Consider the following 14,060-nt stretch of genomic DNA (forward strand, 5'->3'; position numbering starts at 1 on the left):
TTAATTTAGACATATATGATATTACACAATTTATTTATCAGCCACGTTTCCGCGGCACCCCTGGTTGAGAAACACTGATCTACATCATACTGTCGTAGCAAGGTTCAACAACTGGGGGTTCGATGCACCCTAATATACAGTACATGCATGTGCATACTCTAAATGGCCTGGTGTGTATTCCTGTGCTGCAGTGGTGCTGGAGGCTCCTGATGATGTGCTGATTGAGAGGAGTTTGGGCAAGAGGATCGACCCTGAGACAGGAGGTACACTAACCTACAGAAACCACACCACTATGCAGAGTTTAGTTTTGTTTATAAACACAGTGTTGTGAGGAGGGGCAAGACGCTGGCAGCTAACCACGTGAGCTAATTTTTTGACAGACAGCGGTTTCCAACAATTAGAGGTTGAGTTGTTTGCAGCCAGGATCGCACAGTCAGGGGAAAACAGAAATTTAGAACCCATATACGCATGCCTGCACACACGTACGCACGCACTAAGTATGCACGCACAAACACAAGTGCGCGCATACACACACACACATACACACTCTAATACTGTACGCACATACACATACTCACACACCGTATGCTCATACACATGCTGTATATGGATCAGTTACGTTTCAGAACTGGCACTACTTACCCCACTCTCCCCTACTGGTACTGTCACACACAAACACACACACACACACACACACACACACACACACACACACACACACACACACACACACACACACACACACACACACACACACACACACACACACCATCATCATCATCATCAGCGGTCACTCGAAACGAGTATGACTGTCCTCTCAGTAGGGTTTTCTATTTGTGGGTCTTCAGGTGACTGTGGAGACCAATCCTTGATCCACATATCTTGGTGCAGTTTGGGCAGGGGAAAGTAGAGGTGGTGGGCAGGAAATATTTGAGAAAGGAATGGTCTGATAGCTTTAGTTGGATATATTTTTACTTTTTTCCTAGGTTTAAGCCTATGGATAATGATATTGAACCACCTTTTAGGCTATAGAATAAGAAAAGTAAAACAAAATGTCAAGTGGAGAATATAGAATAGCAAGCTATAATACAAATGGGCTAGCTGACAAGAAAAAGCGTAATCAAGTTTTTACTTGGCTCAAAGAAAAACACTTTAGTTTAATTTGCTTACAAGAGACTCATTCAGAATCAGCTGATGAACATCTCTGGAGAGAGGAATGGGGAGGGCCAGTAATATTTTCACATGGTTCCAAAAACAAACGGGGGGTGATGGTACTACTTGGAAAACACTTAACAATTACAATACATGGATATGACTCTGACCCTCAAGGGAGATGGTTAATCCTAAGAATGGCTGTAGAGGACAAATTTATCTGCTTAGTTAATGTATATGGGCCAAATTCTGATGATCCAACTTTTTTTGGAAGCATACATGATAAAATTAATGAAGATTCTTATAAGTGTGATTATTATATCATGGTCGGAGATCACAATGTGGTTCAAAATGGGGAAATTGACCGTAAAGGGGGTATTAGAACCGAGTACCATCCCCAAAGTCAGAAAGAAATTAAAGCAATAATGAATGGTAAAGACATGGTGGATATCTGGAGATTAAAGAATCCTAAATTACGGAACTATACATGGAGAAGACAAAATCAAGCAAGCCGTATTGACTATTTTTTAATTTCCTTTTCTCTGGTTTCAAAGGTTAAAAAAGCAATGATAGAAGATAAAATAAGATCAGACCATCAATTAATTTCTTTGCACTTAGATATAGCAGATCATCCTAGAGGTAAATCCTATTGGAAATTTAACCAGAAACTGCTGGAGGATTCTGTCTTTATAGACAAAACTAAACTTTTCATCAATAACTTTTTCTTGGATAATGTAGGCTCAGCAGACCCTCAAATTGTATGGGATACATTTAAGTGTGTTCTGAGAGGACACACAATAAAAATGGCATCATTTACAAAAAAACAAAATACATTAAAAGAATTGAACATAAAAAATGAGATTGACACGTTAACCGCACTTGTGGACAAAGCTAATGCTACACAAAGTATGTTTGATAGACTGGAACAGAAACAACAAGAATACGAACAATTAATGCAAGAAAAAATAAATAATACATATTATTCAAATAAAGCTGAATGGATGGAAAAAGGAGAAAAATGTAATAAATTATTCTTGAGCTTACAACGAAATAATGTATCCAAGAAAAATATCCATCGACTAATAGATAGTAAAAATATTATAAAAACCACAACAGAAGAAATCATGGAAGACATTGAGAATTATTTTACTGACATATTTACACCAGATCATATAGATGACCATGATGACACCTTTTTTCAAAAGCAAGTTCAAATTGATGAAGAATCAAAACAATCATGTGAAGGTCCCATCACAGAGGAGGAACTCAAAGAGGCAATTTTTTCATTTAAAAAAGGAAAAACACCAGGGCTAGATGGGATCCCCATTGAAGTTTACCAGACTTTTTATGACTTGATTAAAAACCCTTTACTGGAGTGTTTTAATTTCTCTTATGAAAAAGGTACACTTTCAGATACACAAAAGCAAAGCGTAATCTCTTTGCTCCTCAAACAAGACCCTAATGGAAAATATAAAGACCCCACTCAACTTAAAAACTGGAGACCTCTCACCTTACAGGGGTATGACTCCAAAATACTGGCAAAATGTATTGCAACAAGAATTAAAAAAGTACTACCATCAATAATACATAATGACCAAACAGGTTTCATACAAGGACGGAACATATCAAATAGTATCAGACAAATAATAGAAATAATTGAACACTATGATGACAAAAACAAAGCAGGATTAATATTTATTGCTGATTTTGAAAAGGCCTTCGATAAAATCAGTTGGGGCTTCATTAACAAATGTTTAAAACACTTTAACTTTGGTGACTCTTTAATAGAGTGGGTCAAAGTGATGTATGAAGGCGCTATCTGTAAAGTTCTAAATAATGGGCATTTATCCAAGTCAATAGCAATACGAAGGGGAGTCAAGCAAGGCTGTCCTTTGTCTCCCTATCTTTTTATCATTGCAATTGAGATCTTGGCAATAAAAATAAGATTTAACAGAGGGATAAAAGGTTTAGAATTAAATGGTATTAATAATAAAGTATGTATGTATGCAGATGACTCCAGTTTCATGATAAAACCAGACAATGAATCGCTTTATAATCTGATTAGTGACCTGAATAACTTTTCAAAAATATCAGGGCTTAAACCCAATTATGAGAAATGTAGGATATTGCGACTTGGTTATTTGAAGAGTAGTGATTTCTGTCTTCCATGTGATCTTCCGGTGGAATGGGTAGATGGAGCCGTCAACATTCTTGGTATCCATATACCCCACAATATTGAAGAAATATCCTTAATTAATTATAAATGCAAGTTGGGTAAATTAAATTCCATTTTACAGCCATGGCAAGGTAATCATCTGACTATTTATGGTAAAGTAACACTTATAAATTCCTTAGTTGTGTCTCAATTTACGTATTTAATGTTAGCACTCCCTTCACCTCCTGAAATCTTTTTTAAAGAATATGAACAACAAATATTTAAGTTTATCTGGAATGGCAAAAAAGATAAAGTTAGACGAGCATATCTATATAATGATTATGAGGTAGGTGGTACGCAACTGTTAAACCTGAGAGCAATGAATAAATCATTAAAAGCATCTCTCATACAAAAATTTTATTTTAATCCAGACTGGTTTTCAAGCAAATTGCTAAGAAACATCCATCCGTTGTTTGAGAAAAAAATGTACCCATTTTTACAGATTAGTCCAACACACTTTAATAAGATGGAAAGCATTATACAGAAAGCTTCTAGCTTCTTGATGGAGGCACTGCAAAGTTGGCTTCACTTTCAGTATTATCCGCCAGAAAAGGCTGAAGATATATTGCAACAAATCTTGTGGCTTAACTCTAACATTTTGAGTGGAGGCAAAGTTATTTTCTTTAAACAAATGTTCATTAAAGGAATTACTTTTGTGAATGACATTGTAAACGAGAAACATCAAATCCTCTCATATAAACAGTTAAGAGACAGGTATGGGGAGGTATGTACAACTCAACAATACAATCAGTTGACTTCTTCTCTATCATCAAGGTGGAAGCAAAAAATTAAAACGAGCAGTGAGAGTAATTTAGTGTGTAGACCAAATATAAAGCAGAACAAATGGCTAAATCAAACAAAAATAAACAAGGAAATATATAAGTTTTATTTACATACAGATAAATTGGTTGAGATCCCATGTAATATTTTTGATAGCTGGGAAAAAATGATTGATTCTCCTCTCTTATGGAAGAAAATCTTCAATAATTTGTATGAATCATCATTAGATATAAAAATACGTTTTTTTCAATACAAATTAATTTTTAAATACTTAAACACCAAGAAAATGCTTCACATTTGGGGTATAGAAACAAATCCATTGTGTCGCTTCTGTTTAGAAGAAGAGGAAACTCCAGAACACTTATTTTGGTATTGTCCTTTAACTGTTACACTCTGGTTTGAAATAGAACGTTGGCTGTTAAAATACAACATCAGTCTATGCTTGGATCTCCCTACAGTGCTCCTGGGCGATGTGGCAAATGAAAGCCAAGCAATACAAAATATAATAATTTTGTTGGGTAAAGTATTTATACATAAAACGATGGATTTAAAAAAGTTGAAAATAAGAGTCTTTAAAAATTATGTCAGATATTATTGTAAAATAGAGTGTATAATGGCTTGTGAAACAGGTAAAACAATGTATGCAGATAGGTGGTCTAAGATAAAACATGGAGAAGGATGGCTTTAGGTACCTTCATTTTATTTTATTTTTCTTCCTTTCTTCTTTTTTCCCTTTCTGTTTAGTTCAAAAATTAATAAGGTATAATTTCTAAGCATATCAGCGCAAAAGTAAATTATAATTCCTTCCTGGGATGGGGGCGGGGGTTTTGGGGGGGAGGGGGGGTAGTAGTGTTGTTTAATTAATATATAGTTTGACGTGTTGGGGGACACTCATGTTTGGTTTGTATTTTTTCCCTGTCTTTATCCTTTTATTATCCTTTATTGTATATTACATTTTGCTTTTAAAAGGAAAAAATGAAGAGAAATTTAAAAAAAAAAAAAAAGGAAGACAATATAGGTCCCCCATAAGGGGGGATGGTGGATGGGTTAAAAGAAAAAAAAAAAAAAAAAAAAAGTAGAGGTGGTGGGTATTGCTGCAGCCTTTTCCATGTGATCCTTACGGCGTTGTCGTTTTGCTTGTGTGGCATGGTGGAGTTCGTTTTCATGTTGTGCTGCACCCTCATGCAATGCTTTCCTCCAGCTATGTCTGTCCCTGGCAAGGTCCTCCCAGTTATTAGATGGTATATGGAATTTCTTTAAGTTGGTTTTGATGTTGTCTTTGTAGCGTTTCTTTGGACCACCAGGGACACGCTGACCTTCTTTCAGTTGGGAGTACAAGATCTGCTTTGGGAGACGGGTGTCTGGCATGCGGATGACGTGGCCTGTCCAGCGGAGTTGGTGCTTCATTATGATAGTTGTAATGCTGGGTACATTAGCCTCCTCCAGGATACTGATGTTAGTGCGTTTGTCCTGCCAGTTGATCTTCAGGATTTTACGCAGGGACCGTTGATGGAATTGTTCTAGTGATTTTAGGTGTCTGCTGTATGTGGTCCAGGTTTCTGCTCCATACAACAGGGAGGGAAGAACTACAGCCTTGTAAACCAGGATCTTAGTTTGGGGTCTCAGGTCTCTGTCATCAAAGACTCTTTTTCTGAGTTTGGCATAAGCTCCACAGGCACAGCTCAGACGGTGGTTGACCTCAGAGTCTATGTCAGCTTTGGAGGAGAGCAGACTGCCAAGGTAGGAGAAGTGGTCAACATTTTCCAGGGTAGCATCGTGTACTTTGATGGTAGGCTGGGTTAAGGGCTGGTTGGGTGATGGCTGAAACAGGACCTGTGTCTTCTTGATGTTTAATGCCAAACCCAGGGATGTGTATGCCTTGGCAAAGGCATTCAGGATGCTTTGGAGCTCATCTGGGGAGTGTGATACAATGGCATTATCGTCTGCATACTGAAGTTCCATGATGGTGGTGTTCCTGATTTTACTTTTGGCTTTAAATCTATTTAGATTGAATAGCCTACCATCTGATCTGTAGAGGATTGGAATCCCTTGTGGCAGTTCTGGGCCAATGAGATGGAGTATGGCAGCGATAAAAATGGCAAACAGGGTCGGTGCAATTATGCAGCCCTGTTTTACTCCTGTCTCCACAGGGAAAGCCTCAGATTCAGAGCCACCATTGCTGAGAACTGTAGCTGACATGCCATCATGAAGGAGCCTTAGTATGCGGATGTATTTGTCATGGCATCCATACTTCGATAGTAAGGTCCATAGAGCCTGGCGGTCCACAGAGTCAAAAGCCTTCGTCAGATCTATGAAGGCCATATACAGGGGCAGTCCTTGTTCACGGCACTTCTCTTGTAGCTGGCGTGCAGTGAAAATCATGTCTGTTGTTCCTCTGGATGGGCGGAAACCACATTGAGATTCTGGGAGTAATTCCTCAGACAATGGAAGCAGGCGGTTAGCAAGTATGCGGGTAAGGACTTTGCCTGTTGTTGACAGAAGTGAGATGCCCCTGTAGTTTCCACATTCAGCTTTGTCCCCTTTCTTGAAGATTGTGACGATCTGGGCATCACGAAGCTCAGAGGGTAGCTCCTCTCTCTCCCAGACCTTGAGAAGAAGCTGGTGAACGTGGTGCCAGAGCTGTGGTCCCCCCTCCTTTAGGATTTCTGAGGAGATTCCATCTGAACCAGCAGCCTTGTTGTTCCTAAGGCTTCTAATAGATTTGGCAACCTCAGTTATGGTGGGAGGAACAGCCAGGTCTTCTCTGATGGGCATTTGGGGGATCTGGTTCAAGGTATCTGGTGCAGCTGCGCCGTGTCGGTTCAGGAGCTCTTGAAAATGTTCTTTCCAGCGTGTGTTGATGGCTGAGTTATCTTTTAAAAGAGTTTTTCCATCCTTTGAGCGCAGGGGATTTAAGCCGTGGTGGCTGGGGCCATAAACGGCTCTTGTAGCACTGAAAAATCCTCTTGTGTCTCCAGAGTCTGCGAGTCCTTGGAGTTCCAGAGCCTTTTCAGTCCACCAGGTGTTTTTTAGTTCCCTCACCCGACTCTGAACCTCAGCCTTGGCCCTAGAGTGAGCTATCCTTTTGATATCACTTGTTGGATCATTTTGCCAGGCATGGAAGGTTTTTCGCTTCTTGGAGATGAGGTCTTCTATCTCCATGTCATGCTCATCAAACCAGTCTTGGTGTTTTCTAGACTTATATCCAAGGGTGGATTCACAGGATTCAAGGATGGTGGACTTGAGCAGGCCCCAGTGCTCTTCGATGTTGTCGGGGTATTCTTGCTGAAGGCTATTCCCGAGGCTCACCTGAAATTGCTGCTGGATGGTAAAATCAGACAGGTTGTCAAGGTTCAGCTTCCGTTTGGTCTGTTTCTTTTGAACCCTCCTTGTTTTTCTAAGTTTGATGGACATTGTGGAACGGATGAGGCGGTGGTCAGTCCAGCAGCTATCTGAGTTGATCATGGCCCTTGTGATGTTCACGTCACTGCGATCTCTCGCTCTTACAATGACATAGTCAATGAGATGCCATTGCTTAGAGCGGGGGTGTTGCCAAGAGGCTTTGAGCTTGTTTTTCTGCCGAAAAAGAGTGTTGGTGACTATAAGGTCGTGCTGAGCGCATGTACTTAGGAGCAGTACTCCATTCGAATTTATGTTCCCAATTCCCTCCTTTCCCATTGTGCCTTTCCAGAGATGTTGATTTCTGCCAACCCTGGCATTGAAGTCACCAAGGAGGATGATCTTGTCCATCCTGGAGATATTGGATAGGGTTTCTTCTAGGCAGGCATAGAAGGTCTCTTTTTCTTCCACATCAGAGTCTAGGGTAGGAGCATAAGCACTCACTACAGTCGCTGTTTGGTTGTTGGACAAGGCCAGGCGGATGGTCATGAGGCGCTCACTGATCCCCACGGGAAGCTCAGAGAGGTGCCTGACGAGCTGGTTCTTAATGGCAAAACCAACCCCATGGATCCTAGGCTCATCAGCAGGTTTTCCTTTCCAGAAAAAAGTGTAACCTCCCTTCTCCTCCTTCAGTTGCCCTTCGTCCGCTCGCCGGGTTTTCCGAAAGGGCTGCTATGTCAATCCGGCATCTTCTTAGTTCTCTAGCGATAATGGCAGTTCGTCTTTCTGGTCTATCACTGGAAGTGCAGTCCATCATTGTGCGCACATTCCAGGCTCCAAAATTTATTTTCTTGTGTTTCTGACCGCACTATGGTGTTCCCTCTGGACGCGGTAATCCAGTCGGGTAGTGTAAGGCAAGCTATTTTTAGGGCACCTTTTCTAGCCCCTTCCCCCTGAGGGGTGAGCAGAGTGGATCCTGAAAAAGGGCTGCTCAGTCGTGGGTGCAGCTGCCGAGGGGCTCCTATGCCTTGGTCCCGGAGCCCGGCGACTGAGTCTGCCACCCACCGCCTAATGTGCCAGCTCATGACTAGGGGCTTCCAGATTACACAATCCTGCCCCCGTCGCCATTTGCTGATCGCCATAGGACTTTAATCCTAGATGGTAGGGTGGAATCCCGTTCTGTAGAGGACGCTTGTGCGTGATGTTGTTTAAAGTGGGGAGGCTGGTGCACAGACAGCCACCACACGGTCCTTGGCAGGTCTGGGACAAAAGTCCAGTGGCATGGAAACCAAGACGACTGGGGACCCAGCTCTGTTGCAGCCTTCATCCGCCTTCCCAGCCGTTGTGATGTTTCCCACTGGTCAGCCACCATCATCCGCCTGTTCCGCCGTTGAGGACTTTTGCTTTTCTGTCGGGGTGTGCTCCCTTAGCCGTGCCTAAAGAGGCTCACCCACACGGCAGTGGGGCTATTTACCCATAACTGGGGCTGTGGTTGACGGGGTCAGGGCGTATCCACCTTAAGGTGGGCCTGTACACCGCGTCTCTGGGGCCCACTGCTGCTCCGAGATCCCCCACAGTTTAGCCTGGGCCCGCAAGGACCCAGTTACCATGTATGGCCACGAGGAGGCACTATGGGAGTCTTGGCGGTGGAGAGGCTATGTACCAGCAGGAGGAGGCTTACGCACTCGGCTCCTCTTTTCGCACTTGAAAAGTGCTAGCTGGTGGCAGAAGCTGAAAGCAGAAAGTAACAAGCAGAAGCGGCATGCAGCATGCACTAACTACAAGCACTACTACCTCAGTTCTACTGCACTGGCGCTTCACACACACCCTGTGACACACACACACACACACACACACACACACACACACACACACACACACACACACACACACACACACACACACACGCGCACACACACGCGCAATCTGGCTGTTTGTTGTTAGTCCTTCCCAAAGCCCTGGAGAATACTACAAAGCCGGGCTGCAGTGAGCACGAGCCTCAATTCCCACCGGCTCAGATGTGGGGAAATGTACCTCGGCCTTGATTTTTATAATTACATTTTATTCATGCTATTTACTGTTGCCTTGTTCCTCTGTCTTAAGGAATTCACCAATCAAGTTCACTCTTGTGACATCTTAGCATTCTTTTGTGTGCATGTGTGTGTATCTGTTCGTGTGCGCATGCGTGCGTGTGCGCCCGTGTGTGTGTGTGTGTGTGTGTGCATGTGTGTATCCAAAATGGTATGTGTGTATGTCTTTATCCTTTATCCTGTCAATGACCTTTTCCAAATTCTTTGTAACTTTTACTTTTTGCTTATTCCTTAGATCCAAGTCAAAGAAATGATAATCTATGTGTGCGTGTGTGTGTGCGTGTGTGTGCGTGTGTGCACACTGGTTGTATTTTTGTGGGTTTGTTGTTTGTGTACCTGCGTGTGTATTGTGGCGTGGCCAGACGTGTACCACGTGGCCTTCATGCGTCCTGAGGATGAGACGGTGCGTAAGAGACTGCAGCCTCCTAAGGAGGCCCTGAGCGAGGAGCAGACGGCCCTGAGGCTGAAGCAGTACCACAGCCACGCCCACACCCTGCTCAGGACCTACGAGCGACACCTGCGCTACGTCAACGCCGACCAGCCACACGTGGACGTCTGCGCTCAAGGTGGGTTCTCGTTGTTCGCATCCCATGTCAAGGTGCATGAAATAAGTCTTCTTCAATTTTCCAGTAGAAAGATGTCTGCACATGTACAGTCCCCTCCAAAGCTTTTGGGACAGCAAGCAAAACATTCTTTTTTTGTTGTCATTTGGGTTTGAGACAAAAAGAGACAAAATTTTTTGGAGAGGACTGTAAATGCAAACCTTCCCTTACCTGTGTGTGACTGGCACTGTAGCAGAGCCTGGACCAGAATGGATGTCAGTTTTTGAGAACAGATGGTGACAAAAAAATAGCCTGATGTCTGTAAGTTCTATTTCACTCTTGAAAATTACATTAACACTTACAACAATTTAAACTATATGTACATCTTATTGGGACACAATGTACGTACCGGTACTCTATACAGACATATCTGTAGACATACTGTATCTATTTCAATTTCTGGTTGAACACATGCACACATTGTCCCTCCTCCCCATTCTTTCAACAATGGAAATAAGACACACCATATAGACGCCGTATGATTGTTTTAAGTGTGCCAGTGTGATTGTTTAAGCCCTGAGGCTCTTCTTAAGATCATCCTGCAAGATGTGTGCGCGTGTGCATGTGCGTGTGCGACTGTGTGTGTGTGTGTGTGCGTGTGCGTGTGTGTGTGTGTGTGTGTGTGTGTATGTGTGTGCGTGTGTGTGTGTGTGTACGCACGCACGCATGCTGTGTTTCTTTTCCATACCATGGACACCTGACGGGTGAGTACGAGTGGCCTGTTCTCACTAGAGACTGCTAACATGTCTGTGACCTGTCTTCTGGTTTTCTTAACAATTCCCCATGGGCATCATCAACAGCCTTGTCAGGCCCAGTGAGAATAGCTCCCCCAGTGGCGGGAGGTCATGGGGGCCACCTGAGCCCTGGGGGCAGTAGGAGTGGGAGATCCCCTACTGGTTGATGGGATAAGGCAGGGGTGTCCATCTCAAATCCACAGTGGGACAAAAATTAAAAAAAATCTGTGACCAGTCCAAAGTCGATGTTTATGGTACTGTATGTCTGTGTTTGTGTGATATTTGGAGTATGTCAAGACGCTTCTTAAAAAATGAAAACAAATCCATTCCCCCATTAAAAGGGCCAGGATCTCGGAAAGGAGCGAAAAGGAACAAAAATTGCCGCGTTGTTGGGTATTGAAATATCAAGGGTAGCGTGCTCAATACAATTGCATGTTGAAATTGGGAAGAATTCTCCTTTAAAGCTTCTGGAATTAGCTCACAAACACTCATTTCCACCATATATGGAAGTTCAAATGTGCCTGCACATATTCTGCTCTACAGTATGATGACTGATGCACTTGTACTTACACCTACAGTGTTGTACGTATCGTGTTCAAGTCATATATATTATATTATTTTAAAAGTGTATATGTTTCATCTGTAATATACATTCAAGTCGTCTCATGGGCCAAATAAAATTGGGCCGGCCTGAATTTGACCTCCCCTGTGGTAAAACTCAAAGAGAATTTATTTTAGGATTTATAGGCCATACTTTGTTTAGACTGTGGGGCTGGAGATTGATAAGATCTGACGTCGGAGGATGGCTAACAGATGGCATTTGGAGGAAGGCATATTTCTATTTAGAAACGTGCTGTACATTTCTATATGATGATGATTTTATGGATGATGATGATTCTTTTTCTGATGATGATGATGATGATGTCTTAGTTCAGAAGTCAAAAAAGCAATATGCCTATCTACAGTATTCCTGTTTTTTGGGAAGGGGGGGGGGGGGGGGGGGGGGGGGCTGTTGTAAGTGAATATTGTTTTCTAGGGTGATAGGCAGGAGATATGATGGAACTGATTGGGGTTTTGGGAGTAGGGGGTACGAATGATTACGATTTGGGGGAGGCGAGAGTTTTTAGGGTAGTAGTGACCTGTGACAGTGCCAGAGGGCTTTAGGCTGAAGGATCCCTTTGGGGCTCTTGGGATGACACCATCACCATCATCACTGTCACAATCAAAAGACACACACACACACACACACACACACACACACACACACACACACACACACACACACACACACACACACACACACACACACACACACACACACACACACACACACACACACAATTCATTCATTCCTATTCATACTATGCCTGACATTGAATAAAGCAACTAAAGCAAAAGAAATAAAGGGATGAAATAAAGAATTGTTTGTCACTTTTAGTTTTACCAGTAAGAACATTGCCAAGATCAAACAGAAGTACACTCGCCTCCAAAAGAGTTGTCGCCTACCCATCTGTTTGGAATAACAGCTAATAACCTGACTTTCAATTAATCACTTGGCTTCAGAAAGTCTTTGTCTTGTCAAAATCTGCCCTGTCTGTGTTCATTAAAGGGTCAATCTTTCTTTGGTGCATGACATTTTTTTTTGTACATACATTTTCATTCGGGAGGGTTGTAGCTTTCATATGAGTGACTTCTGAAGCCAAGTGATTAATTGCAAGTCAGGTTATTAGCTGTTATTCCAAACAGATGGATAGGCGACAACTCTTTTGGAGGCGAGTGTACAGTATATGTGGCTTACAATATGAGCCCTACAAAGGACCCCTTTCTATATTTTTTTATTTTAATTATAGATATTCATTTCCCACAGTTGGGAATAATTGGGCAAAACGCAGGCACGCACATACCGCACCCATCATACAGTGAACACTATATCACTGTCCACTTATCAATGAAGCACTTTCCATCTTTGTCTCCATCTCTCTCTTTCCCTCACTCACACACATATTCAGACAGCTCAGAATCTCTAGAGCAGTTCTTGGGTTGCAGTTAAGGATGGACGATGTTAGGAGAGAGAGAGAGAGAGAGAGAGAGAGAGAGAGAGAGAGAGAGAGAGAGAGAGAGAGAGAGAGAGAGAGAGAGAGAGAGAGAGAGAGAGAGAGAGAGAGAGAGAGACAGAGACAGAGAGAGAGAGAGAGAGAGATGTGTTTATGGCCTCTAATTTGGGGTTGATTTGTTGCTGTTGTATCTATAGTCCGGTGATTATCCATCCATTCAGATCTAATCATCACTTGTGTTGGGCGGAGGGGAGATGAGGCGTGGAGGTCATGTCACAGCAATAAGGTGTTGTAAACAAACATCCATAAAGAACACCCCACCACCACACACGCATATCATCACACAAACACACACACACCATCACCACCGACACCACCACCCCACACCCATTAAGCATTTAGCTGCGCAGACAGAGTAAACATAACACTTTGTCATAGTGAATACTGATGCCGAGAAATGTTGTTTTAACGCGCCCCACCCCCCCCCACCCCTAATTGCCACTTTTATTTGATTGGGCCAGACAGAACACTTTCCGGTAAATGCTTTAATTACTGCCACGTTTTGATTGGTGCCGTGCAGAGCTCTCAGCTGGCTGTCGCTTTAGCAAGTGAGTCCTAGAGGGCTCTCAGGCTGTGGGCATACATCACTGCTGTGCCGGCTGTTAGCAGCGATGCCCCCCCCCCCTCTCAATGCAGACTCTAAACCATTAGTCCTAATTAGGGCTGTGTTAATTACCAGGCAGTGAACCGTGACGCCTAACTTGCAAAATTAAACAACAGTGGCTAAACGGAGGCTGACACCCCCCACCACACACACACACACACACACCTGGAGCAGTATTGGCCCATATTTGGACCAGGCCTCGCCGGTCTCTCATCTCTGTATGAGTCACCTGTGTGTGTGTGTGATACAGACCTGAAAGCGTCTGTCTGGAGAACATCTGCTGTTTTTCCTGGCAGGGTTCCCAGGGTTTACTCCTCCCGCGTCCCCTACTCTTCTCTCCTCTATCCCCCTCTCCTCCCTTCTCATTTTCTCTCCTCTTCTGCCCCGTCTCTGCTCTACAACTGGGAAGAGATGGGGTCTGGGCTACTGA

The 14,060-nt window shown here is 43.0% G+C and overlaps 1 protein-coding gene across 1 annotated transcript in view; it reads left to right on the forward strand.

Moving 5' to 3' along the window:
- Positions 1-14,060, forward strand: part of ak8 (adenylate kinase 8) — a 47,376-nt gene that overhangs the window by 10,392 nt on the left and 22,924 nt on the right. Inside the window, exons 8-9 of the mRNA XM_063195731.1 lie at positions 192-263; positions 9,939-10,142. Coding sequence (XP_063051801.1) covers positions 192-263; positions 9,939-10,142 — 276 coding nt within the window. The remainder of the gene's footprint in view (positions 1-191; positions 264-9,938; positions 10,143-14,060) is intronic.

Source organism: Engraulis encrasicolus, chromosome 3, assembly GCF_034702125.1.
Source record: "Engraulis encrasicolus isolate BLACKSEA-1 chromosome 3, IST_EnEncr_1.0, whole genome shotgun sequence".
Taxonomy (NCBI): Eukaryota; Metazoa; Chordata; class Actinopteri; order Clupeiformes; family Engraulidae; genus Engraulis; species Engraulis encrasicolus.